Below are 27,495 nucleotides of genomic sequence, written 5' to 3' on the forward strand. Positions count from 1 at the left end.
AAACCAGCGCCCTGAGCGGGGTACGGTGCCTTGCTCAACAGCACCTGGCGGTGCTCAGGAGGTGAAGTGGCAACTCTCCAGCCACCAATCCACACTCCGTACTTTTTGGTCCATACGGGGACTTGAACCAGTGACCCTCCGGTTCCCAACCCAACTCCCTACGGACTGAGCTACTGCCACCCTTAATGATGAGCAGCAACCGTTTCTTCACCCAACCCTTAAGACTTAGGGCTTAAGAGCACCTTGGTAGTGCCCAGGGGGGGAACTGGAACCTCTTCAGCTACCAGTCCATGATCATACTTTAGTCCGTATGCAGACTTGAATCACTGACCCTCCGGTTCCCAACCCAACCCTTTTTGATATGAATGAACGTCCGTTCAAGCCATTGTCACATGAGTTGTTAGAAAGTGAATTAAGACTGTTGGCTCCACACAACTCTATCTATATTTGTCTGTATTATTATATTTGGGAGATAATTTTCCTCTTCTGAAGAGTCATCATGTTTTTTCAATCCTCTGTGTTCTCCTTGGATACTACCAACTGCAATGAGGAGGAGGTGGTCGTGGAAGACTTGTATCATGTGGACGCACCAGTACTTAAAATTTCTCATCTGGAAGACAGGAAGTACGTACTAGAGCTTTAATTAGTCTGCTGTGGTTTGGTTTAGATTGGCTCATAAGTTGCTAAGAAACGGTCATATCCGCAATAAAGCAATTCCTAATAAATATACAAGCAGTCATTAGTCGCAGAAGTGCAGACCTACATGAAAATTCAATGTTTACTGATTTAAATTATACATTGTAAACAAAATGCATGATTTATATGAGGCCTGTTGCATTGTGAAAATTGCTGCTTGATGCCCAGTGACTTGTTGCGCTCCTGCCCCTTAGACGCTGTAGAGCAGCCAGTCAAGATGCATGGTGGTAAAATGTTTAAGAAACTCCTTTCTTCTTATTGACTAAAAATGCGATTTGATAGGAAATAAGAAATCCCACTACAAAATCTGACACAAAGGACAAAGTTAATTAAAAACTTAGAAAAGTGGAAACAGTGTGTCACCTGTGGTTATTGCAGTTGTTTCTCTTGTTTCCTCTGTAGCTTGACACAACCACAGTGTTTCGGTAATGAAGATACCACAGCAGCTTCATCTTTTAAAACAGACCGCAGTGAAACGTGAAGACATCATGGACCTGCAATGTGTATGCATGGATCAAGAACAGTAGGGCGTTGATTTCAACTGCTGCCATGTACTTACTGTTGCAGATGTTTTGGCAAATGTTTTAGTAAATTGTGTCTCTAAACACACCCAACATAGAATGTATTAGATACATTGTACGCATGGTCATACATGTAGCTGCCATGAGACATGTACGTGTAAAATAAATGTTTGCTGCAGACAAATGAAGCGCAGCAGTAGCAGAGAATACTGCCTCAGAGGAAATGACTTGCACACGGGGACTGGCTTCATGACACAGTGAAATTATCTGTCAGCCCTGGGGTGGGGTGGGGTGGATCATTTCCTGTATTGCTGTGCTCGTAGGGAGATCCTTTTGCTTGTACGTGCACACGCCTTTGGCCTCTCCACCCTCCGGCGTGTGTATTTTTTCCCTTAAATAGTAGTTTTGTGTGAGGTCAGTCCTTTAAAGGGGAAGTGAAATTGAGATGATGAAACAGAGTCTGCAGCTCAATGCAGGCTGACTGCAGCCATGCGGACAACAATGCAGAGAACAGGAGGATGGGCAGATGAGACGGTGGGAGTGCAGCAGAAAAGGGCAAAAGAAAAATTAGAAGAGAGAAGAAATGAGTACAAATGATGTGAGCAATCGTGTATAGCACTGCAATGATGGGAGGAAGAAAAAAAGTTTTAAAGAAACCAGTTTAGACCACTGGGTCAGAGTTGGCCTTTTTAATGTTGTCTGTTATAACATTTGGCTTGGTCCAGTTTTTCAAACAGCTCCGCACAGTGACCGTTCAGGAATGTGTAGCTGACAATAGTTGATAGATGACTTCCTTATTGTAACACACTATAATGATTAGGGGTTTGCATCAGTCTGTCTTTTGCTTCTTTAATGGTTTCCCTACATTGCCCTAGGTCAAACTATATCTATTATAAAATGACTGAACGTTACAAATACTCAACTTGTTTTCAGTTGACCCAACATGCTGCTGCAGTGCTATAGTCCAGTTCCCAGCCGCTGTTTCTTGTCAGGCTGCTGACACACACACACACACACACACACACACACACACTCTCGCTCTCTCTCTCGCTCTCGCTCTCTCTCTCTCTGTTTGTGTGTGTGTGTGTGTGTTGACAGAGTGTAAAGACGCGTACAACAACACTGAAGTGGATGTTAGACTCCTTAATTGATATGGAGCCCCAAAATTGACCAAATGTAGTGATAGTTTATCAGACAAGTAAAAAATATATTAGTGATTGCTACTGTAAGTGAAATTATTAGAATGGGGTTTAAAAAAAATATAAAGCTCACTTTCCTTTTGACCTCCAGTTGGTCAATATTGATCATTAAAACCAAATTTATTTTACTCTTATTTATCTTATTCTTTTCATTGTTTATTTAATGTTCCTATATTTTTATCCTGGCACACATTTAATCATGTAATTAATATTTACCCAATGAAACGTTTCCTTTTTCTCAGTACATTTTCTATTTTCCTTGTGCATTTGTGTGGATAGCTGGCTAGCTAGCATAAGCGAAATAACTAGTGGCTAAAAACACTGAGCACCAGACTTTTCAGCATGCTACTTAGCTTAAGCTAACTTTCAACACACACACCAGCCAGTGCAGATAATGTTAACCATCAATTCCATTTACTTCACTAGATACTTTACTACATGCTGTAGCATCGCTATATTAACTCTTGTAACAGTAGCTAAAGCATTTTAGCTGGCAAGCTAACATTAACGACAAGGGCTAGCTATTTCATAGACACATGCTATATCATAGACAGGCTTCTGTAACATTATTCTTATCTTCAAGTGCATGCATTTCCCAACTTTATTTATCAATTAGTTAATTTATATTTTTGACTTTCTCCGTAAACCTTTTACTAACTCTAACCCTCAGTGCAAAGGTTTAGCAGGGATCTGTGTTGCTTGAGCTCTAACAGGACAGGGTTTTGAGGTTGATTCAGAATGTTTTTCTTAAGTATTGTCTTACTTCTCAAAGTGGTCAGATATGTAAACTAACAACTTTTGCACTAAATATACCCTCTATTACAAGCTTGATTTAGACACATACAGATATTAATGATAGTCAGTTACCACAATAACAAATGTTCAACTGAGATATAGTATATGAAGAATTATTTTCCCTTTCAGTAGATTTATTTAGAAACTGATGTTGTTACATAAACACGTGCATATATGTAGATCCTGATAATAGCTATGTGTATGGTAGGTTATGTACAGCATGTGGTGTTTTTGTGTGTCAATTTGGTAAAAAAATCCAATAATAATAATGAAAAGAAACTTATGTTGTTAAAAATTTGTTGACTAATAATACCACCACACTGTGTGGAGGTGACTGTGTCTCCTGGTAACAGTAACAACGTGTTTCTCATGATCAAGATGAATATCACTGACAGTAGGTGGCTGCTGGAAAAAAAATAGTCTCTCTCTCTCTCTCGGAACAGAGCCTTTAGTTAAAACCGTTTTCTTTGCGTTTAGTTGTTGTTTATGTATCAAGTCCATCAAGTTGATCATTGTTCAATGAACTTCTGGAGCAAAGCCGTTAGATTTTATTCAGACTTGCTGGGCAGCAGTGGTATGTAACTGTTTTTGTTCTGTCCAATGATGACAACATATACAGAAAATAAACCCCTCTTTAGAAATGCAGTCAGTGGTCAGGATTGTTAGGTTTTAGTGTAGGCCTGCTGCTGTATGAAGTCAGTCCTGCACTCCACTGCCTTTATTGGGTAGAAAGTGTTTGCCAGATGGTTTTGCTTCATGTTTTGTAAATACGAGCTTCGATCAATTTGCTTTCTTCAGTGGCACTGTTTCTACAGTGTGGTTAGAGTAGTAGTTATAGTCATCAGGAATCAAAGTTTGGTATGACATGATGCATTTCCTTTGTATTGCGCTGTATCAGATGTTCACACTATGCACAATCATGAATACATCATGTCCAGCATTAGCCTAAAGGATTAAAATCTAACAGTAAATATTTTGACACTTGAGCTGGGATTTTTGCAAAACTCTCACAATTCCCTTGTTGTGTGCCAATGAATGCTGATGCACATGAACGGAGAAAACACATCTTGGTCTTTGAGTAGTTGTCATGTTTCAATTGCAACACAATGACTTGCAGTGTGATGTAACCTTTAATGAGCAACATCCACTGAATCCACTGTGCAAAAAAGGTTTTATAACTTGTTCTTTCTGTATACTGCAAAAAATAACAGCTTGGGGTCTTTTACATGATGCCACTTAGATGGGAAAGACGGACACAAGGTCCAGATTCCCACTATTAAGTATCCAATTTATAAATTCTGCATGATAGTGATATGACCCATTGTAACGACTTCACTCATGTCTGTCGATCATCATGAGCGATGAATAATTAGTTTTTCTTTCTGCGCAGGACTCCATAAACGCCCTGGTCTTAGACTTGGACTACCCTGCACTACGCAAGAACAAAAACATCGAAACCTTCCTAAACAGATGTAAGTAGCTTTTGTGTGCCAGATGTAATAAGAGAGAGATGGAGGACAAATAAAAAAAAGACGATGTTAACATCTATGTAGTTGCTGGTGCATGACAAAAAAGTGAATGTTAAAAGAAGGTAAAGTCAGCACAACAGCTTAATGCTCCAGGAAAGACTTACATAGTGCAAATGAGGCACACAACGATTTGTATTGGCCTCAGGCGGATGATATTTGCCTTATTTTAAAGCTGTAAATGTGTTGATGTGGTGAATTCACAACAGTTATGATGGGATTCTTTTATTTTCTTCATTGTCAGATGAGAAAGTCATAGCACAGACTCGAGACCTCCAGATGAAGTCGGAAGACTTTGACAGAGTTAAAGTCATCGGTCGAGGGGCATTTGGTGAAGTTCAACTAGTGAGTGTTGGTTTTCTTTTTCAGCTGTCACTGAGGGTTCTGTAGAGTAATAAAATCTTTGCCATGGTCTTCTGTAAGACTACACATACATTCTATGCAATTATAATTCAAATGATGTACTGCCTCTTTTTCTAGTCAAGGCCTTTGAGAATATTTGTGAATATTCCTGAGGTTTACACCGAACTGTAAATTCCACACTCAAAGTGTTCTTTTACTGCACATTGAATTGACAGCATGGAAAACATCTGTTATGATGGAACGCATTGACATTTTAAGGCAGTCAGTGATTTGATGTAGTTTGCAGTTTGGTGGAACCTGTAATGCACCATTTGGCCAGAGTGTTACTCAGAATAAAAGTGAGGCTGTTAAGAATCTCAAACTCTCTGTTACTTTTTAAACTGTGAATAACTGAATACTGCCGACATTCAGGTCCGACACAAAGCCTCTCAGAAGGTCTACGCCATGAAGCTACTGAGCAAGTTTGAGATGATCAAGCGCTCAGACTCAGCTTTCTTCTGGGAAGAGAGGGACATCATGGCCTTTGCCAACAGCCCCTGGGTTGTGCAGGTATGACATATAATTCACTGCTCAGCTTCTGATTTATTTTTTGTTCAGTTACATCCTCAAAGTTTAAACACATATCGCAAATTTTGGATGGGAGATTGAATTCAGTGCACCCCTCTTGCACTAAATATAAAAAAATATACTGTATATAAGAAATATAAATAAATCCCCTCTTATTGATGAATACCATATAGTAAAATTTTGACAAGTTGTATGATTCCTTATAAACTATTAAATATTGTTTTGCTTCAGATGGTTACATTTTACAAAACATTCTTTATGTTTGTTTATTATTCTAATAACATAGCAACGTCACACGGAAACCTACAGCTATGGCAAACAGATTGGTGCTAATTGTTACAGGTGGGAATCACCATAGACTCCACGATACAATCACAATACTTGTGTCGCAGTACAATATTTTTGTGATTTTAAACATATTGTAATATTCTGCGATATATTTCAACTGATTACCCGTTTTCCAACTTCAAGCAACACTTTGTCAACATCTGTTTTGTCTGGGTAAAGAAAATTCTCTGGTTTGTTCATCTCACTTCAATTGTCCGTCTAGTGGACTAAAAAAGCAATTGATCTTATTATTCTTGGATCAAAAGGTTAAATTCTCACGTGAAATTTAATAAAAGCTTGCTTCTTGGCGTCCATGTATTGATACAATGTTGTCACTGAAAGTTCCCATCCCTCCTCCACCCACCCACACTAATTTACATCTCTTGGCATGTCATTTATACCAGAATTAGCAACCTCTAGTAATGGATGTTTGTGTTTGGGTTGTTCAGTTGTGCTGTGCCTTCCAAGATGAGCACTACCTCTACATGGTGATGGAGTACATGCCAGGGGGTGACCTGGTCAACCTCACCAGCACCTATGACGTGCCGGAGAAATGGGCCAAGTTCTACACAGCTGAGGTGGTGATGGCCCTGGATGCCATTCACTCCATGGGCTTCATCCATCGAGACGTCAAGCCAGACAACATGCTGCTGGACAGATTGGGACACCTCAAACTGGCCGACTTCGGCACATGCATGAAGATGGACTCTGTGAGTTGTATCCCATCATTGAAACTTCAGTGCAGCACAATCATTTCCCAATCTTATTTATCAATTAGTTAATTTATTTTTTATTTTTTAAGGTTTATAAACCTTTTACTAACCCTAACCCTCAGTGCAAAGGTTTAGCAGGGATCTGTGTTGCTAGAGCTCTAACGGTACTGGGTTTAAACCTGTATAACCCACTGGGGGAACTGTGTAAGTGACCAAAAAAATCGTTATAGTTTGATGACCATATGTAGGCTATTCATTTGAGCCAGAGTAGGCTACAACGTAACGGATGAAGAGAAAGAGAGAAGGTCTGCGTGGCTCACAATATTGGTAGCGCTTCCGTGGGTGCTGTGCCCCTTTTATGCCCTAAGAATATATGTTGTTTAGAGTGGGACCTGTTGCTGCCAGATATCTGTGGTCTGGTCTGGGATGTGTCCAGTGATTTACCTTGGACACAACGCTGAGTTACCATGTCAGGATTTCCCTCCTCTAATCCACATGGCTGTGAGACATAAGCAAATACAATTATTTTAAATTGAAAATCTTTTAGATAACACAAAGTCATGGATGTGTTATTGCCTATTGAGCGCACAAATCACTGTGCAGCTGAGCAGCAGATGTTCAATCTGTCTATTAAAGAGACACAAATGCATTGGGAAATAGGGCCCTGGTTGAAAAAAAAAAAAACGGGAGTTACACTTTAAGTTGAGACATAAAACCAGGTCCTTAGGCTATAATGTCAAAACATGCAAAGGATATTGATTCCAGTATTTGTGTTGCAGACCGGCATGGTGCACTGTGATACAGCTGTCGGGACTCCGGACTATATCTCTCCAGAGGTGCTGAAATCTCAAGGAGGAGACGGGTACTATGGGAGAGAGTGTGACTGGTGGTCCGTAGGGGTCTTCATCTTCGAGATGCTTGTCGGTCAGTGAAAATTGAATGAAGTCAGTGATTTTATAAAATGAGTGAAGGGTTTTTGAAAATATTTTTGCATGTAAGGAGTGGTCTTTTTTAGCGTTGGAGTCCTCTCAGTAAAAGAAATGATGCTTGATTCCAACATTTCATTGCTTTTATTATTATAGCTAACTTACTGTATTCGCTGTTAGGTGACACACCATTCTACGCTGACTCTCTGGTGGGAACCTACAGTAAGATCATGGACCACAAAAACTCCCTCAACTTTCCTGATGATGTGGAGATCTCCAATGATGCGAAGAATATCATCTGTGCCTTCCTGACTGACAGGTACAACGAGTTACAGTCTTTCACATTTCATGTTCAAGTGCTGAAGGTGATTACACCAGAAGGGCAAACAGGGTTACTTTTTATGTTCTGCAATACTCAGACATTACATAACATGTTGATGCTTTTAAGCTGCACGCAGATCTCTTGTGTTTACCACTGCATTGGTTTGTGATGCTTTAGGCCAAAGTCTGTGTAATTGGTTCTGGCTTTAATTTATTTAATTCTAATGACTCCCAGAAAAGAATATGTATCAATAGGCCATGTTTGCCTGTTTCTACTGATACTGTTGAACTGAAGACAAAGAGTACCTTTAGTCATTGCTCTATAACTCTTTCACTCTTTTTATTTTGAGGGAGGTGCGATTGGGCAGAAATGGCGTGGAGGAAATCAAGCGACACCCTTTTTTCAAGAACGACCAGTGGACCTTCGACACCATCAGAGACAGTAAGTATTGCTACACATCAACAAGCAGCTTCACCTGAGCCAATAAAATGACCCTTTTACACAAATCTAAACTCTAAACAAGAATTTGTCCGGAACAGCAGCTGTCTTGCAGTACAAGACAAAATTATTTATGCCAAGTTTTGTTTACACAGCATTTCCTTTTTCCAGCAATTTACACTTGCGCCCTCTCTCTCTCTCTCTCTCTCTCTCTCTCTCTCTCTCTCTCTCTCTCTCTCTCTCTCTCTCTCTCTCTCTCTCTCTCTCTCTTTCTCTCTCCTTCTCTCTCTCCTTCCTCAGCTGCTGCCCCCGTGGTCCCAGAGCTGAGCAGTGACATAGACACAAGTAATTTTGATGAGATTGAAGATGACAAAGGCGATGTAGAAACGTTCCCCACTCCTAAGGCCTTTGTTGGAAACCAGTTACCCTTTGTTGGCTTCACTTACTTCAAAGAAGACCAGTAAGTCATCAGTTTGTCTAGCTGTATCTTATAATTTCAGGTATCTTAGCACTTACAGAGATTTATTCTTGGCTGTGATCTTGACTTTATGTTGATTTTGTCCGTTTCCTTCTTTAGGTTACTAAATGGTTCCAACAATATCTTGGTGGCTCATGATAACTCAAAAGGAGAGGTTGGTTCTTTCCCTTCTACACACTATAACTGCCAGGTGAACCTCGAGCAACTCCAGTAAAACAGTCCCAAGCTTCTCAGGAAATAAATAATCCAGGCATCAGTTAACATGACCACACTAGCCTTGACATTGCGATTAATCCAGCTTCATACTGTTAAATATTCGGGATTATGATGGAAATGACTCAGAAAAGGATTTCATTTGTCTGATCCAGTGATTTATTTGTACTTTGTTCAAATTTCAATATTCTTAGTCACACAGAAAGACTTAAGCAGCTTTTGGTGTAAGTAGCAGGCCTAAAAGCTAATCTGTTATTAACTTCAGACCAAACTGAGCTGCCTAATCAATCACTACCAGAAGGAAGACAACAAAGGCCCAGGTTCTATTTGCAGTTTTAACATCCCGTTAATACACCGTCACTGCGAAACTGTCTTTGTTAATGACTGCATAGATGTGAAAGGGTCGCTCATAGTGACAAACAGAAAATTGTATCCCAATTCTGGAGTTCTCCTAAGATGTACGGACAGTTTTTGCCTCATTCAGCTAGGGCTGGGTAATATATTGATATTATATCAAAATTGCTATATGTCTTTCGATATCGTCTTAAATTTTGGATATCACACTTTCAGACTGTTTTAGCTGTTCTGTTATTTGCCTTTTACCCACTTAGTCATTATATCCACATTACTGATGGTTATTTATCTAAAATGTCATTGTTTAAACACCAAACGTCAACCCTACAATACCACGGCAATATCAACATTGATGCATTTGGTCTACAATATTGTGATATTTGGTTTTCTCCATATCACCCAGCCCTACTTTTTGCTCATTGTTTTGGTTTTACAGTCCGCAACTTAAAGGAGACATATATCAGTAATTTTCAGGTTCATACTTGTATTTTGGGTTTCTACTTGAACATGTTTACATGCTTTAATGTTAAAAACAAACACACTTTATTTTTCTCATACTGTTTGTGTGAATATACTTCTATCTCTGTCTCCTACCCGAAAAAGCCGAGTCTGCTCTGATTGGTCAGTGTATCTTTGCTGTCACTGCAGCCAGGGAAAGACTATAACGGTATTTTCTACCTATGTATTGTATAGTTGCGACATCACAACCGTATGGATGTCCTGATGGCTCATTCAAAGGCACATTTTCTATGTGCTGTTTGCATTTCTCTGTGGATTGAGCGTTTTGATACTTTCACTGTATTTATATAACACCTCGACCAACTTTATCATAAAAAAGTACTTACATTTTTACTATGTGGGTCCTTTAACTCTTTTGGTTTAGCTTCAAAGCGCTCATTAGGGGCTGAAAAAACTCTAAAAACTCACTTTACCTATCCAGCACCGAACTTGTTTAGCACCAAAAGATCTATATGTTTTCACTATCCTGTCAGTTATGGTAATTGCTTCACTGCATAATACACAGGAAAGATTATTGACATCCAGTAAAGGTTGCAAACAGTTCTTTAACCTGAGCATTTGATTAGTCATTACATCATGTGTGATTGGTTGATTGTTTTCTCTTCACAGTCAGCAGCACTGCAGAAGAAAATGCGCCAAATAGAGGTGCAGCTGAATAATGAGAAGCAGGCAAAATCTGATCTAGAGCACAAACACAGGTACAGGAGCAGAGAATTGTAGCTTTTCTTCATGTTCCACCACTGGCTGACTTGGGCACACGGACCATCACTGCCAAGAGCTTTGGTAAATGTTGTTTCGTTTTCTTTTTGCAGAGCTGCCACTAGTCGTCTAGACAAAATCTCCAAAGAACTTGAGGAAGAGGTAAGCTAAACCCAGTCAAACAGTGAAGACACAGTCCGTCACTTGTTAGTATTGGAGATCACTTTCATATTTTTGGCTCTGTTCTAGTTTTAATACTTCCTGGTGCCACGATCCCCTCCGGGATCATTCCAGTTCCATCATTTTCACCCATTTGTGTGGCCTTTTCCAAAAACTTAATTTAAGTCAGAATAATGATTTCTCACTTTTCACTTGACCATGTTTTGGTTGAATGCCAATGTGTCGTATCCCGTGAGGTTTAGCCGGAGCGCTTGCCGAATTCTGATAACCACTTTAAAATGTCTTTAGGGATTGGATTTGTGTCTAGCCCCGATTGGATACTCAGGAACCATTTCTCATAAAGCAAGTTATGGAACCAGCATCGTGAAACGTAACCAGCCCTATGGGACATGTTGAACAAAGTATTTGATTGATTTTAGGTGAGCAGCAGAAAGAATCTGGAGTCGAGTCTGAGGCAGCTAGAGAGAGAGAAAGCCCTACTGCAGCACAAGAGCCTAGAGAGCCACCGCAAGGCCGAGAGCGAGGCCGACAGGAAGCGCGGCCTGGAGAATGAAGGTAACGTGACACAAACACACATACAGCGGGTATGGAAAGTATTCAGACCCTTTTAAATTTTTCACTCTTTGTTTTATTGCAGCCATTTTCCAAAATTCAAAAAAGTTCAGTTTATTTCTCATTAATGTACACAGCACCCCAACTTGACAGAAAAAAACAGAAATGCAGAAATATTTGCAAATTTATTAAAAAAGCAAAACTGAAATATCCCATGATCATACATATTCAGACCTTTTGCTGTGACACTCATTTTTAACTCACATGCTGTACATTTCTTCTGATCCTCCATAAGATGGTTCTACTCCTTCATTGGAGTCCTGCTGTGTGTAATTAAACTAAAAGGACTTGATTAGGAAAGGCCCACACCTGTCTATAAAAGACCTTAAAGCTCACAGTGCATGTCAGAGCAAATGAGAATCATGAGGTTGAAGGAACTGCCCAAGGAGCTCCGAGACAGAGATGTGGCAAGGCACAGATCTGGCCAAGGTTACAAAACAATTTTTGCAGCACTCAAGGTTCCTAAGAGCACAGCGACCTCCATAATCCTTAAATGGAAGGAGTTTGGGACAACCAGAAGTCTTCCTAGACCTGCCCGTCCAGCCAAACTGAGCAATTGTGGGAGAAGAGCCTTGGTGAGAGAGGTAAAGAAGAACCCAAAGATAACTGGGGCTGAGCTCCAGAGATGCAGTAAGAGATGGGAGAAAGTTCCATAAAGTCAACTATCACTGCAGCCCTCCACCAGTCGGGGCTTTATGGCAGAGTGGCCCAACGGAATCCTCTCCTCAGAGCAAGACGTATGAAAGGCCGCATAGAGTTTGCAAAGAAACACATGAAGGACTCACAGACTATGAGAAATTAGACTCTCTGGTCTGATGAGACCAAGATCGAACTTTTTGGTGTTAATTCTAAGTCGAGAAAACCAGGTACTGCTCATCACCTGCCCAATACAATCCCAACAGTTAAACATGGTGTTGGCAGCATCATGCTATGGGGGTGTTTTTCAGCTGCAGGGTCAGGACGACCGGTTGCAATTGAAGGAAAGATAAATGCGGCCAAGTACAGAGATATCCTGGAAGAAAACCTCATCCAGAGTGCTCAGGACCTCAGACTAGGCCGAAGGTTCACCTTCCAACAAGACAATGACCTTAAGCACACAGCTAAAATAACAAAGGAGTGGCTTTGGAACAACTCTGTGACCCTTCTTGACAGGCCCAGCCAGAGCTCTGACCTAAACCCAATTGAGCATGCCTGGACAGACCGGAAAATGGCTGTCCACAATGGTCCTCATCCAACCTGACGGAACTGGAGAGGATCTGCGAGGAAGAATGGCAGAGGATCCCCAAATGCAGGTGTGAAAAACTCATGGCTGTACTAGCTTAAAAGGGTGCTTCTACTTAATACTGAGCAAAGGGTCTGAATACTTCTGACCATGTGATAATTCAGTTTTTGTTTTTTAATAAATTTGCAAAAAAATCTACATATTTTTTTTTTCTGTCAAGATGGGGCGCTGAGTGTACATTATTGAGAAATAAAACAAACTTTCTTAGATTTTTGGAAAATGATTGCAATGAAACAGTGAAAAATTTAAAGGGGTCTTAATATTTTCCGTACCCACTGTATATTGTGAAAATGTGTGTGTATATATGTATATGTGTGTGTTTGTGTATATATATATATATATATATATATATATATATATATATATATATATATATCATGGGTGGGTGGGTGGCTGTGGAAGAGCGATGTTTATCTGATGAGCAGGTGGCCCATTGTACATCAGCCTCGGCCTCAGTGTGTGAATGGTGAATGATTCCTGTACTATGTCAAAGCGCTTTGAGTAGTTGATAAGACTAGAAAAGCGCTATATAAATACAATCCATTTATATTTATATTGTAGAGTCTGTGTATATATATTAGATTACAGGTGTAACGGTAAACCACAATAAAAATGTTGACTATAACAATTAACCCTTTTCATTTAAAATAACATTATCACTGTGGATTACCATGGTGTGGAAACCGTGTGTTTAATCCTTCCCAGCATTATCTGAGTCTCCTGAAGTTGCCGCGCAGGCGCACTGTGTAGCCCACAGCGTGTGGTTTTTGAAGTTGGAATCATGGCGGAGATGACAGCACTCAGGACATTTATCAGCCCAGCAGGAGGACTAAGTCTGAAGCATGGGCATATTTTGGTTATTTTAAGAATGCCGAAGGACAGCTGATTGAAGATAATTATCCTGTGTTCATAACGTGCAGGAAAAAAGTTGCTGCTAAAAGCATTAAACACACTTTTAAAAATGCAAACAATAATACCCAAAACTGTGATATTTTGGTTACTATAACCGTGAGGTTAAATTTTCATACCGTTACATCCATAGTGTTTGTATGTATGTGTGTAATACAATTCCTTTGATTTACTTTGTTGCATAGTTATATTAAATGAAGACAAGAAGACTAATTCTTTACTTGTTTCAAAAAAATCATTTTATTTTACTTTTTACAAGATGAGACATTGAAAATGTTTATTTAAATAATGGCATCCAATTTGATGCATCAAAAAGTGTGTTTTGACATCCCGAGTCAACAGTTGACTTGTGAGCTTTTGAAAAAATGTGGAAAAAAGTATGCCACTGCATGTGTTGACTGTCAACACATGCAGTGGACATTACTGCCATCACCTGGTCAAATTGTCTTCTCAAACAGATTGAAAACATGCTCTGCTCACAAGAGGAATACACGTCTGTAGGCCTTCCTTTCTTGTTGTGCTGTAACTGTTACTCTGTTCTGTGCCCCAACTCCTCACTGATTAAAACTTTAATGAAGGATTAATACTTGAGTATTGTAGTAATACAGCATACAAAAGAAGTTTGGTGCATTAAAAGATTCACCATTATACTTTGCGTCCGCGTTCTTTATGTGTTGTGCAGTCAACAGCCTTCGAGACCAGCTAGATGACATGAAAAGGAGAAACCAGAATTCACACATTTCCAATGAGAAGAACATTCACCTGCAGAAACAGGTCAGTCCTAAGTGTTATATCTCATGTGTGGGAACTGACGTTTAATGTCTAAAAAGCCACCTACTATTGTTAAAATACGGAAATAATGATTGAAAGGTAAGTAACAAAAGGAATGTTATAAGCTACTGTGATCTAATTGCTTAACAAATATCAAATGTATTTAATTAGTTATTGGATTACAACCAATGTGATGCAGTACGCTATATTTCCAAAAACTGAGATATCAACATGATATTAAACCTTGATATGGACAGACAAAAATTGTGGAAATATGTTAAACGCAAACAGGAAGTACTGAATTGTGTATTTGAGAACTGCACTGGGTAGCACCGGTTTCTCTTTTTCAAAAATAAAGTACTTGATTTGAAAGTTTGTATGTTACGGGACTCAGTACATACTTTAACAAATAGAAAAGTGTTGAGTCACCAAATAAAAGTGATCCAACTGATCTTCACACATTTCTTTCCATGTTGCTTCTGTCAGCTGGAAGAAGCCAACACGTTGTTACGGGCCGAGTCTGAGGCAGCGACAAGGCTCCGAAAAACCCAGGCGGACAGCAGCAAGCAACTGCAGCAGCTGGAGGCTAACGTGCGCGAGCTGCAGGACAAATGCTGCCTGCTGGAGCGGAGCAAGCTGAGCCTGGAGAAGGAGTGCATCAGCCTGCAGGCCGCACTGGAGACAGAGAGGAGGGAGCACAGCCAGGGCTCAGAGACCATCAGTGACCTGATGGGTGGGTCTCACACACACACACACACACACAGAGTACTCAATTCACAACCCTGGAAGTTTTTTAGTCTGTAACTAATGGTCATCTGGTTTTAGGATAGGATTTAAAATTATAGTCTGATTTTGTATTTTATTTATATAAAGGTATAGAGCAATGTGCTATCCATGATAATAGTGAAATGCAATTAAGTGTTTAAAATTCTGCTGTAAGGATTTGCTGAAATAGTTACCTGTGTTTTTGTAAGGGGAACTTCTATTACACACCTTCACTTCTGTCTGCCCAGCAGCTTACACTAATTATAGTTAGAGTGTGTGTGGGTGTGGGTGTGGGTGTGGGTGTGTGTGTGTGTGTGTCCGTCCTAATAATACAGTTTGACATACCTGACTAACACAACTTCAGACTGCATCAAATGCTCAAAAAGGTTTGTCCTAAGGCATTTATTAGGAACTGACTCTGGTGTAGCAGGTATAACGGTTACATTCTCCAAAACTATTGTATCTCTTTAACCAAATCACACACATATAGGCTACTCTATGCAATCTTCTTGAAATAACTAATGCAAAATCTTTCACTTCCATTCAGCGAGCTTCCCGTCAAACAGCAGTTGTTGGTTATCGGATGCAGTGACAAGTTGTTGCATTTACAAATCAAACAACGTAGCACAATATAATTGAGTTGACTTAATTGACTTACTGGGATATTGGAGAAATAGCATTCATTTTAACCATGTAACTAATATGAAATGAATCAAAAAATTGCCTTGAGCTGATTACTTTAAATAATCAGGCTTTTGTGTGTGTATATAAACAAACTGTGGCACATGTAACGGCCCGGCTGAATAAAAAAACAGCACACAGGCTGCCCAGTACTGCTCCAGTCTTACTGGCCACAGAACAGTGTTTGCATACAATAAAGAGAGAGATGATTCAGTTCAATTCACTGTCATTTCACTGAGTTTTTGCATATTCAGAAAAAAGGAAAAGCTGTTTCTTATCAGTCACAGTGCAAATTAATGAAATAGAAAAAATACCTATAAGTAAAAAACAATTTTACAACAATTATATCAAATAAAAGAGCTTAAAAACAAACATTCAGACAGCACAATATTCCATAAAATAGGAACAGCGACCTTGCGTGTGTGGACGTGATTATTTGGGAAGAAGCTGTTAAGCACCCTACTGGTCCTACATGTTTGCTCCTGTAAATGCTTGCTGAAATTGTGCATGAGCATGTCATAACAATTAAAGTAAAAGTGTTTAGTTTGTTGTATGTTACAAGAATTCTCTTGGTTTTGGTTTGCAGGACGAATCTCCGGCCTGGAGGAGGAGGTCCGCCAGCAGAGACAGGCTCTGGCCAAAGCGGAGACTGAGAAGAGACAGCTTCAGGAAAAACACACCGATCTGGAGAAGGTAAACCAGAAAAGTAGACTAAATGATAACTCAGTTTTTAAAACCCTTTTATGGACTACTGTATATTCTCCAATGGTTTGTAAAGTATTTAAATGTTTTTCCATGTCTTGCCATAAAGCAGCAGAACTGAATACACTTCAACATCTCTTTATTTGTCGCAAGTAATAACATCATTGCATTATTCAACAATGTTATGGCATATCTTTCTTATTTTGTGTAGCCTTACCATCAAGTCATTATGTCACTGGATGTAGAGTTTGGCACAACATCTCTGCCCTGGTTTTCTCTGTGCAGGAGAAGAGCAACAAGGAGATTGATTTGACCTACAAGCTGAAGGTGCTGCAGCAGGAGCTGGAGCAGGAGGAGACGGCTCATAGGAGCACCAGGGCACTGCTGGCAGACAAGAGCAAGATCAAAGTAACCATCGAGGGCGCCAAGTCAGAGTCCATGAAGGGTGAGGGCACAGACTACTGATTTGTACTGACTACCTACTTACAACGAGAAGCAATTCACTCAAGATAATTTGGCAGCAGGCGCCCAGCTAGCTCAGCTGGTAGAGCAGGAGCCCATATATAGAGGTTAACTCCTCGAGACAGCAGGTCTGGGTTTAACTCCGACCTGCGTGTCATCCCCCCTCTCTCTCCTCTGTCATTTCCTGATCTGTCCTGTCAAATAAAGGCCAAAAATGCCCAAAAAATAAACGTAAATTTTTTTTAAGCACTACTGGACATTTTTGACCCCACGTTCAGCGCTGATGCATTGCTTCACTATGCACACATTTTGCATTTATTGTTACAGCTTTCCATACCCGTCAGTATTGGTGAACATGACTTTTAACCTTTAAATTACATTGATATAATAAAAACAAATCCCATTCAGAGATGGAACAGAAGCTGGTGGAGGAGCGAGCGGCCAAACTTCGGCTGGAGAACCGAATACTGGATCTGGAGAAGCACAGCAGCATGATGGACTGTGACTATAAACAGGCTCTGCAGAAACTAGATGAGCTGCGCAGAAACAAGGACCGACTAACTGAAGAGGTGAGGGTTTACATTCTGTACAGGGGAACAGTGAAATGTGTGTTAAGTTATTAAACGGTGTCTACGTAAACCGATCTCTCAACTTATGGAATAATATGTCAGTTCTGAGCTGTAAAGGAATAACAGTCATTCAGGAAATACAAAAACAGAAAGAACAGATATCTAAATAAAGGGTTTCCGCAGGATTTTAACAAGTCTAAATTGTCTAAATCCCAATTTTAGGCTTTAAAACGTCTTAAATTTGCTGAGGTATAGTGTTCTAGGTCTTAAATAGTATGACACAGGTCTTAATTTTCCTACGTCCAAATATAATTTGCTGTATTACGACTACAGATGAGACCAACATGCGTCTAATATTGCAGCCAGTTAGCTAGTTAGCTTTCATATTATTGGCGCAAGTCTCTCTCGGATGGCGCAATAGGCTATGGGAAAGTGCAAGTTTAGGGATCCTTGGCTTGAATAAAATTAATTTAGGGCTTGATTTAAGTTGGTTACTAACAACGTATTTGAAGCCTAGTGCTTTTATACAAGAAAGCTATTTATTTTATGACTGCATTACCTTTTCTTTTTTGATGTTGTGATAAACAGTAGGTCTTAAATTATGTTATTGTTACTTATTCATAATGGTCTTAAAAAGTATTAAATTTGACTTGGTTAAACCTACAGAAACCCTGAAATAATAACATGAATGTCCCGCTGTATTCTGTTTATTCTTTCAGGTGAAAAACCTAACGCTTAAGATTGAACAGGAGACCCAGAAGCGTAACCTGACTCAGAACGACCTGAAAGCCCAGAACCAGCAGCTCAGTTCTCTACGAACCTCCGAAAAGCAACTCAAGCAGGAAACAAATCATCTGCTCGACATTAAACGCAGCCTTGAGAAACAGAACCAAGAGCTGCGCAAGTCAGTTTACATTTTGGTTTACTTCTGTTCTACCATTAATACTCAAGGATTCCTATGTTGACACAAGGAGGATGATAGATAATAGAATGTTTCATTTATTTTTGATTGCAGAGAAAGACAGGACACAGACGGGCAAATGAAGGAATTACAGGACCAGTTAGAAGCTGAACAGTATTTCTCTGTGAGTCTTTATTCTGCTCTGTAATTACAAATGTGGATATGAAATGACTAAGCAACACATTGTGGTTCTGCATCTCTTATGCTGAGTGTGTGGGCTGTAATATGCCATCAGAACAGCATTGCTTTTATTTCACTAGCTAATGCATGTTATGTGTATTGAATTGTTAAGGATTTTTAAAATGAATTTCTATAAGAAACATTGCACGATCTGTGTAAAAGGAATAACCTAGTGCTTAACAAAACCCAAGCGATAGGTTTCCCTATATCATAGTGTTTATATTTTATTTCTGGTCTTCCCAGTGGAAATCCACAGTAGTAGGCTGCTGAATTCATGAGGTGCATTGAGGCATTGAGTTGCTTCACAGCGTGTGTAAATGTATTGTGAAGGCGAGGTGTATCAACTGTTTTCCAGACGCTGTATAAGACCCAGGTTCGTGAACTAAAGGAGGAGTGTGAGGAGAGGAACAAACTCTACAAAGATGTGCAGCAGTCTCTGCAGGAGCTACAGGAGGAGAGGTTGGTTTGTCAGTTTGAAAATATAAATGTTTTTAAATCCACTTGAAACATCAGTCACAAAATTCAACAGCTGTTTTTTTAAAACATGGCCAAAACCAAGACAAAATAAGGAAGTAGCAATAGTAGCAATAAACTAGCAGTCAGATAATATATCATATACATATATCACATATATCAAACAATATTTTATTCATTTTAGCAATTGTTTACATCTCTGAATGATACATGTGTATTTTGTGATCAATAGTTGTTCAGCCTTTCATTTTTTACCTTTGAAATGCCGTTAAGGGATTCGCTGGCAGCTCAGCTGGAGATCACACTGACAAAGGCTGACTCGGAGCAGCTGGCGCGCTCCATCGCTGAGGAGCAGTACTCCGACCTGGAGAAGGAGAAGATCATGAAGGAGCTGGAACTGAAGGAAATGATGGCCCGCCATCGCCAGGAGCTATCTGAGAAGGATATCACCATCAGTTCGGTGAGTTGCATCAACCCCTGTCTCTATATTCAGTTGTATGATCAATCTGTGTCATCTGAAAAGGGTTTTGGATTGTAGGAAGTTTCAAAAGCTCTAAAACTTGCAAGATGACAACAATTAAGTGTAAACTCATTGCATTCTCAAGCTGTACAAAAGACACCATGACAACAGAAGAGGTTCAGGTGGTAGTGGCAGACAGACGGCTAGGCCTGCACGATTCGGGGAAGTTTTTAGCTTAGAATTGATATTACGATTCTCTGCCACAATTTTATTGCACACAAACATAGAGGCTTCAGTGAAGAGAAGGGACAGCATTGCAACGCTTTAAAACCTAATTTATACAGTCTATGAGAAGAAAGTAGAAGCGTTTGTGATGCAGTCGGCTCATAAAATTAAATGAGAATTGAAGTTTTGGAAAAGAATAATTAAAAAATCAAAGTTATTTAAAAATTAAATCATGAACAGGTTGGATCGTGATTTTATAACAATCACGCAGGCCTACAGACGCCACTCATAACCACCTATAATACAGTGAATGCATGACCGTATTTCCCGCCCCATGCAGCTGGAGGAAGCCAATAGGACCCTGACCAGTGATGTCGCCAACCTAGCCAATGAGAAGGAGGAGCTGAACAACAAACTGAAGGAGGCAGTAGAAGGTAAATAAAATGTTTAAAATGTAACCGTATGTTTTGTTTGAAGCTAAAAGTTGTCAGGGTTTGACATTTACCATCTCTTCTGTTTCAGAATCCGAGAAGTCAAAGGATTGGGAGCAGCAGATCAGCCAGATGAAGCAGGCATTTGAGAAGCAGCTTCAGTCAGAGAGGACTCTGAAAACTCAGGTTTTAAACGTCTCTATTAAATAATGCCACACAAGTGCTTCATTTTTAGTCATTTACACACTTTTACAGCAGCTGAAGAGGTTTTGTTATGAAATGGAAAGAGCTAGATATGCGAGAAGAATCAAAGTATCTGGATCCATCAGCTCCTGAGGCTTTCCTACAATTAGACTAAAGCAAGCTGAAGCATGAACTGTGGTGCTTGTGTCCGTCTACAGGCCGTCAATAAGCTGGCAGAGATCATGAACAGGAAGGAGGTTCGCGGAGTAGGCAGTCGCCGCGGTAACGACACAGACATGCGGCGAAAGGAGAAGGAGAACAGAAAGCTGCAGTTGGAGCTGAGGTCGGAGAAGGAAAAACTCAACAGCAGCATCATCAAATATCAAAGAGAGATTAACGAAATGCAGGCGGTCAGTAGACCACTTTCCTTTTACAAGTGTAATCTCATGAACAATCGTCGATGATTTTCTGCAATTGTGTACAAATGTGGAAGATACTTTCCCAGTCCTGTCAATTCCCATTGAGAAACCCCACTTCCTATAGTCTGTGACTGGACCTTGTTTCCTCTGTTGTTCTTTATTTGCAGCAACTGTCTGATGAGAGCCAGATGCGTATTGAGCTGCAGATGGCCCTGGACAGTAAGGACAGTGACATCGAGCAGCTGAGGAACCTCCTGCAGGCGCTCAGTGTTCAATCAATGGACTCTGCCAGCGTCAGCAGTGGGCCCGAGTTTGATGCTGATGATGCATACGCAGGTGAGAGCTCTTAAATGTAACTCTAATCAATTTCCATATTCAGGGTAGCCGCGGGGTCTTAAAAAGTAAAACATTTCACAATCACAATTTTAGGCTTTTGAAAGTATTAAATTTGCCGACGTAGTGTGTTCTATGTCTTAAATCATTTTTAACAGGTCTTAATTTTCCAACATCCTTGCTACCTCTAATGCTCATTGTTGAGCACATGTCGTACTTTTATGTTGTGATCATAGGTCTTAAATTTAATTCTTAAAGGACTTAAATTTGACATGTTGACACATGCGGAAAGCCTGATATTGCTTGTCATTAAATTGTACATACAATATTTGAATATTGCATAGTGTAAAATTAATGTATACTTTATGTGAAAAACTATTTTAAATGGGGAGTTATGAGGATGTGAGTTTTGAAGAAAGAAAAAGTATTTTTAAAAATTCTTTAAAAAGAAGTATTATTAATCCCATTGGGGGATTAATAAAATAATTTGGAATCTTGAATCTTATTTTTCATTATGAAAGCATTCTTTATGTTGGTGGCTGGAATGGGTCAGTTATTCCATCTTTAAAATTCAAATGAAGGTAGTCTGAAAATGTAATTTATGTTAACACTGACAGATGATCCGTGATTACATACTGTAACTTTTTTGGTGTCTTTCGCTCACTCAGAAACAAGGCTGGAGGGCTGGCTCTCTCTCCCTGTAAGAAACAACACCAAGAAGTTTGGATGGGAGAAAAAGGTAGAGAGAGTGAAGCTGCTTCGATGATTTTCACATGTCTCTCCCTGAACTAAAGTAACATTACCACGTCTGTTCTGTTCCTTTAGTATGTTGTAGTGAGCAGCAAGAAGATTCTCTTCTATAACAATGAGCAAGACAAAGAGCAGTCCATTCCTTACATGGTGCTTGATATAGAGTGAGTATACCACCTAATCCTCCTCTGCAGAGAAGGCAACCCAGGACTCAGTTTAGTTTGTTGCAGTACGGGAATTTCTTGTTGAATTAAGGTGCAGCTAACTTGTTGACACAAACTTATTTTCTTCACACAGCAAACTCTTCCACGTGAGGCCTGTCACTCAAACAGATGTGTACCGTGCTGATGCCAAAGAAATCCCCAGGATATTCCAGGTCTGTCTCAGTATGACTGGTCTTATTGAAATTCTGAATTGGACTGTGATGTCTTAAATTTGTTTAATAAAGAAATAAAGTTCTGAATGATCAACATATGATTTTTGTTTGAGCACACATTTGGAATAAAAATCCTTACTACTACTCATTCTCTTTTCCAGATTCTTTATGCCAACGAAGGCGAGAGCAAAAAGGAGCCAGAGGATCCGCTGCCCATTGGAGAGAAGTCCAGCTACATCTGCCACAAGGGCCACGAGTTCATCCCCACGCTCTACCATTTCCCAACCAACTGTGAGGCGTGCACCAAGCCACTGTGGAACATGTTCAAGCCGCCGCCCGCCCTGGAGTGCCGGCGCTGTCACATCAAGTGCCACAAGGACCACATGGACAAGAAAGAGGAAATCATTGCACCATGCAAAGGTAGGAGCTTTCACGTAGTGACTGGTCCACGGACAAACAGGTTCATTGATTTTAAGCGTAAATGTATGCTGCCACGTAACATCTACACCGTGGCTAGTTACATGGAGGCATGGACCCTACGCTGTAGCCTGACGTTAACTCTAAAAAAAACTTAACTACACCTTGCGGCAACGCACGTCGCTTGGCTGTGGCTTGGTAGCGTTGGATTTCCCTCAACTCATTTCCTGGTTCTACTTCATAAACAACATGACATCAAGGAGAGGGTTAACTAGTCCTGCTACAGATTTCTCACTGTGGTCAAAAAGCACAAAGGAGACACTTTGACTCTAGAGTCAGCACTCGCTCCCAATCAATCACCGTCACTCTCTCACTTGCTCTACCACACACTCCCCAGGTGCACACACATGCCGGCCCTGCTATTCTTGTAAGGAGACTAACACACACACACAACAACACACAAGTATAAACTTCAGGCCACTTACCTAGGCTACAAAGACAGCGCTGGGCGCCTACCCACAACCATAATTCATGTTTTTTAAGATATTAATATTGTGAATTTTCAGCAATACCAATGTTGCTAACAAAGAAAACTAAAGACTATAACTGAAAGTTGCCCTTCTCTCCCACTACCAGTGAACTACGACGTGTCTTCGGCAAAGAACCTGCTGCTGCTGGCCTTGTCTCAGGAGGAGCAGCAGAAGTGGGTGAATCGACTGGTCAAGAAGATTCCCAAGAAGCCTCCCCCGCCAGAGCAGTTTGCACGCTCCTCGCCTCGCGCTTCCATGAAGGTCCAGCCCAGCCAGTCCATGAGGAGGCCCAGTCGACAGCTCCCCACCAGCAAGAGCAGGTAGCAAAACAGACAAGAGATCATGTTTGAACAGTTTTTGCTTGTTGGACAAGCTTAAAAGAAAGGCTTGGCACCCATAAGACTTGAGGTTTTCCAGTTTGTATGAAATGTTGGGATATGCAGGTGGTCTCCAGTGAGGCAAAGAATAGGCTAGAGTTGGAATTGTATAATGGGTCAAACTATACACATTACACACTGTATGCAACATTAAGTGATCAGTTTTACTTTGGTTGGCTCCTATGGATCAGATGACATGAAAAACAAATAATGCTAAATAATCTTTCGGCCTGACACTGCACCTGGGCAAATTAGTCCAGAAATGCTGGTATCTTTCTCATCTTTTGTGCTCCCAGAGTCACCAAATCTACTAAAAGAAGCTAATGGTTTTGAACCCCACAGTTTATATTTTTTGCAGTGTTCCTGTAGAGGAGAATAAGATCTGTCCTTGTATCTAGAATTCAGAGTTTGAAGTGTGATAAAGTAAGTGGCTGTGGCGCTTTGTTCTCTGTATACATGATGAGCCTGCAGAGAATGAGAGCAATGTTTCCCACTGCTCAGTGTCGTCGTGTGTCTCAGGATATCTTACATAACCCACGGTCTCTTTAAATGAGAACAGTAGGCGACTCGACACTAATAGACTTTATTTCTGGATACCAGTTTGTATGTGCAGTAATTGTTACCTGGCCATCAAAACTAATCTCCCCTTTCAGATGGGAGGACTTTGGTCTTCAGGACTGGCACTGGACATTGGATGATATCGATGATGATTGTTCCTCTATTCATTTCTGAGGACCACATATGGTAACACTGTGTGCAGTGTGTGCTGTGGAGTGCATTGACTTCAGCGGCATTGGAACACAGTTTCCACAGGGCATCAATTTACACAGCTACTGTCCCAATTTGTTGTGATTTTTAGAAAAGGAAAATTCCTATCTGAATATTGATGAGTCAAATCTCAGTATCGAGACCCTGTGCTGCTTATTCTGTTTTCTTGAAAAAACTTGAGTCCCGTAATGTTTTTGAGTGGTAGCCTCAGCTACATAAGACAAAACGTTGATGGTTCTGAAGCTGCTGAGGATTAAGAGATGCTGTTCTGTATTTACATAATGCTGTTAACGTAACGGCCTTAAACATGTCTCACCCATCGTGACCTTATGTCCTCTGACCTCGGCCCTCGCAGGTCAAATGGCTTCAAAATGCGACAAGAAGAATCCCACAGTGGACTCTGGTACAAATGACGACTTCTCCCACCCTTTCTTTTTCTTCCTTCGCCTAGATGTTTCTGTTAATGACTCAGTGTGTTTATATGTGTGCATACAACCAAAACGTGTCTTTTTGCACTGTTTGTTCAGACACAGCCCTGGTTGTCAGGTGGTGGTGGTGGTGGTGGTGGCGGGCTATGTCCACATACTGTATGTCGGTCCCAGTGCATGTGCTTGTTGGGGTTCTCCGGCTGCTCACCTGATAGCTTGAAACACCTCACCACTGGGTGTTTATAAAAAAATAAAAAAATAAAAGAAACATGCAGTATTTTTTTGAATTTTTTTATTTGAGGTCTGCACAATATGTTTTTTTTTATATCCGTGATATCAACTCACAATAAACATATCGCGAAAAGACTCAGAGATTTTCTTTGTTTTGGTTGAAAATAAAAATCAGTAGTAAACTGCACTTTTAAAGTATTTTTTTTTTTTTAGTGGTGCCTTTTATATTCCATTCACTCTTCCAGTTTGTTCAATAAAATAATTTTCGAAATCATATCCTTTTTTATGTGTTTTAAATTTAACAAGCACTTTGTTGTACTTTAGCAGAAAGCACAGGAGAGCTGAGCTCCTTAGAAATCAGGAACCTTCCTTTGCGAAAGTCTGAAGACCGAAACATTGTGAAATAAGTGAGGGCAAGGACTCAAGTACAGACTCCTGGTTTAGTATTATTTATGTTCCATGAGGACATGACCTGTTGTAATCCTCTGATAGTCAAAGTATTTGCTGAGACTAATCTTGCATCTGTTTCTCTCTCTTCCCCCAGTTAACCTTGCTTGAGAATGTGGTGCATCGTCGTGGTGATGGGGTGTGTGTCCTCCTAAATCAAAGACTACACAAAGCTTCGTTTGCAGATCAGCACACTGAACTCCACATCACTTCTCCATAGCCCACCCTGTCGTGCTTCAGCCTGTGAGCGTTACAAAATCTGGTTATCCTTTTTGTTGAACTTCTTTCCCAGGCACTCAAAGCGGCAACGACTATGAAAATCACCTGAACACCTGTGGTCTTTTCACCAAGCTGGATGGCTTGTAAGCATATTAGCCAAAGTCTTCTAATGGGCCCTTGACTAGAGCCTTTTAAGTGTCTCTGGGGGCCAGAGCAGCTCGTTTGACTCGTACAGAAAAGAAGAGAGCTCTTTTAAGTGGATACTCTTACCTCAAGACTTCTCTCCAGGACACACTGTCTGATTGAAGGACCCAACAGGAAAACTCTCAATTCCTCCTCACCACCTCTGGGGATTCTCGTGGCCAAATAAAGAAAAAGGCATTCCTGTGTTTAATGTTTGTGAACAATATGAAGGGTTTAATGGGGAACACTACACTCAGACTATAGTGAAATCTGTAATTTGTTGGCTGGATACAGCTAAGATTGTTGAACTTGATCCCAGATACAGTATCTGTACTTTGGCTTATTCAGACTCTCTAACCTATTGATTGTAGCTTCTTGCTTCCTACAATTCTGCTTTCCGGTGCACACGGGCCACAGAAACTTGAATAAGGTACTTAAGCAAACCAGCTGTGTGTTCTGGGAAAGTCTGCAAGGCGGGGGAAGGGGTGTCCAATTCCTTCAGAATTTGAGCTAATCATTCCTTGAGTGCCACTTATTCAGATTTCTGACTCTGGCACGTGCTGAATCTCCAGTTTGTTGTTGTATGACTACAGGAACGGTTACAAGTGAACATAATCCTGCTCTGAATGGCATTAGATGGGGACCCAGACATGAGATCATCACAATCCCATAATTCTTCCAACCTGCACTGTCAGTTATGAGGGTTAATGTTTACTGAATTCAGGAGGTGCACCATTGATGCTTTTCTGATCCGAGCTATGCTCCTTTTGTTGTTTGAATGTACATCTGGGCTTTACCAGAGACGACACGCAGGCATTGTATTATTTCTATCCAAATATACTTGACTGACGCCCCCTGTCATCACCAACTACTCTGAGTGGACTTGCATGTGTTTGCCTTTTCAGGCCTCACACTTTAAGTGCTGTCACACACAGGCCTTCACCTGTCAGAAATGTAGTTTGTAGTAATTGAGGAGAATTTACCAATAAGAAGCTGGAACAATGAAGGTATGCAATCATATCCCAAGGGTCAAAATACTGAACAGCACTATTCCTTTTTTTTTTTTTTCCCTAAAGGTGTTTGTCCTGATATTTTTGTATTAAAAGTAACCAAACTCAGAGTTTGGGCACATTGTTGTGTATGTGGCTTAAATAGCAGGTGGAGAGTAACTTTTTGTGTGTGTGCGTGTGAGTGTGTGTACTGAGTACTCTCCTTTAACTAAGAAGCATGTTTTATACATATAAATATACACAGTATATATTTTACATGCCATACAGTGCACATTATATTATTTATAACAGCCTTGTCCACTTTGTATTTAAGGGCTCTACATCCAGATTGCATGTTTGCTACCAAACAGCTCTATAACAATAACTACGTCAACAATAAAGACATGGATGTGCCTTTTGGTTTTGGATTATTTTTGTCTTGAAAAGAAATGTCTTGAAAGCTCCAATTCTGTAAAGGTGCGCAAGAACTTTGCTCATTTTCTTGATGAGTTTTTAAAGCACAAT

At 40.3% G+C, this 27,495-nt stretch overlaps 1 protein-coding gene across 3 annotated transcripts in view; it reads left to right on the forward strand.

Annotated features, from left to right (window-relative positions):
- Positions 1–27,390, forward strand: part of rock2a (rho-associated, coiled-coil containing protein kinase 2a) — a 39,425-nt gene extending 12,035 nt beyond the window's left edge. The window contains exons 2-33 of one of the 3 annotated variants that reach the window (XM_034857396.1): positions 4,602–4,683; positions 4,982–5,082; positions 5,512–5,649; positions 6,444–6,704; positions 7,487–7,631; positions 7,814–7,952; positions 8,305–8,396; positions 8,694–8,853; positions 8,971–9,025; positions 10,567–10,655; positions 10,770–10,818; positions 11,256–11,391; positions 14,322–14,413; positions 14,897–15,143; positions 16,443–16,549; positions 16,844–17,003; positions 17,429–17,589; positions 18,309–18,493; positions 18,605–18,674; positions 19,086–19,189; positions 19,478–19,664; positions 20,230–20,323; positions 20,412–20,506; positions 20,722–20,913; positions 21,090–21,258; positions 21,924–21,994; positions 22,081–22,169; positions 22,303–22,381; positions 22,543–22,801; positions 23,435–23,648; positions 24,829–24,876; positions 25,677–27,390. In XM_034857396.1, the coding sequence (XP_034713287.1) occupies positions 4,602–4,683; positions 4,982–5,082; positions 5,512–5,649; positions 6,444–6,704; positions 7,487–7,631; positions 7,814–7,952; positions 8,305–8,396; positions 8,694–8,853; positions 8,971–9,025; positions 10,567–10,655; positions 10,770–10,818; positions 11,256–11,391; positions 14,322–14,413; positions 14,897–15,143; positions 16,443–16,549; positions 16,844–17,003; positions 17,429–17,589; positions 18,309–18,493; positions 18,605–18,674; positions 19,086–19,189; positions 19,478–19,664; positions 20,230–20,323; positions 20,412–20,506; positions 20,722–20,913; positions 21,090–21,258; positions 21,924–21,994; positions 22,081–22,169; positions 22,303–22,381; positions 22,543–22,801; positions 23,435–23,648; positions 24,829–24,876; positions 25,677–25,680 (4,074 nt within the window). In that variant the 3' untranslated portion in view covers positions 25,681–27,390. The other 2 variants (XM_034857395.1, XM_034857397.1) reach the window with 2 other exon arrangements.
- Positions 27,391–27,495: the final 105 nt, after the last annotated feature.

The sequence above is a fragment of the Etheostoma cragini genome, chromosome 20 (assembly GCF_013103735.1).
Source record: "Etheostoma cragini isolate CJK2018 chromosome 20, CSU_Ecrag_1.0, whole genome shotgun sequence".
Taxonomy (NCBI): domain Eukaryota; kingdom Metazoa; phylum Chordata; class Actinopteri; order Perciformes; family Percidae; genus Etheostoma; species Etheostoma cragini.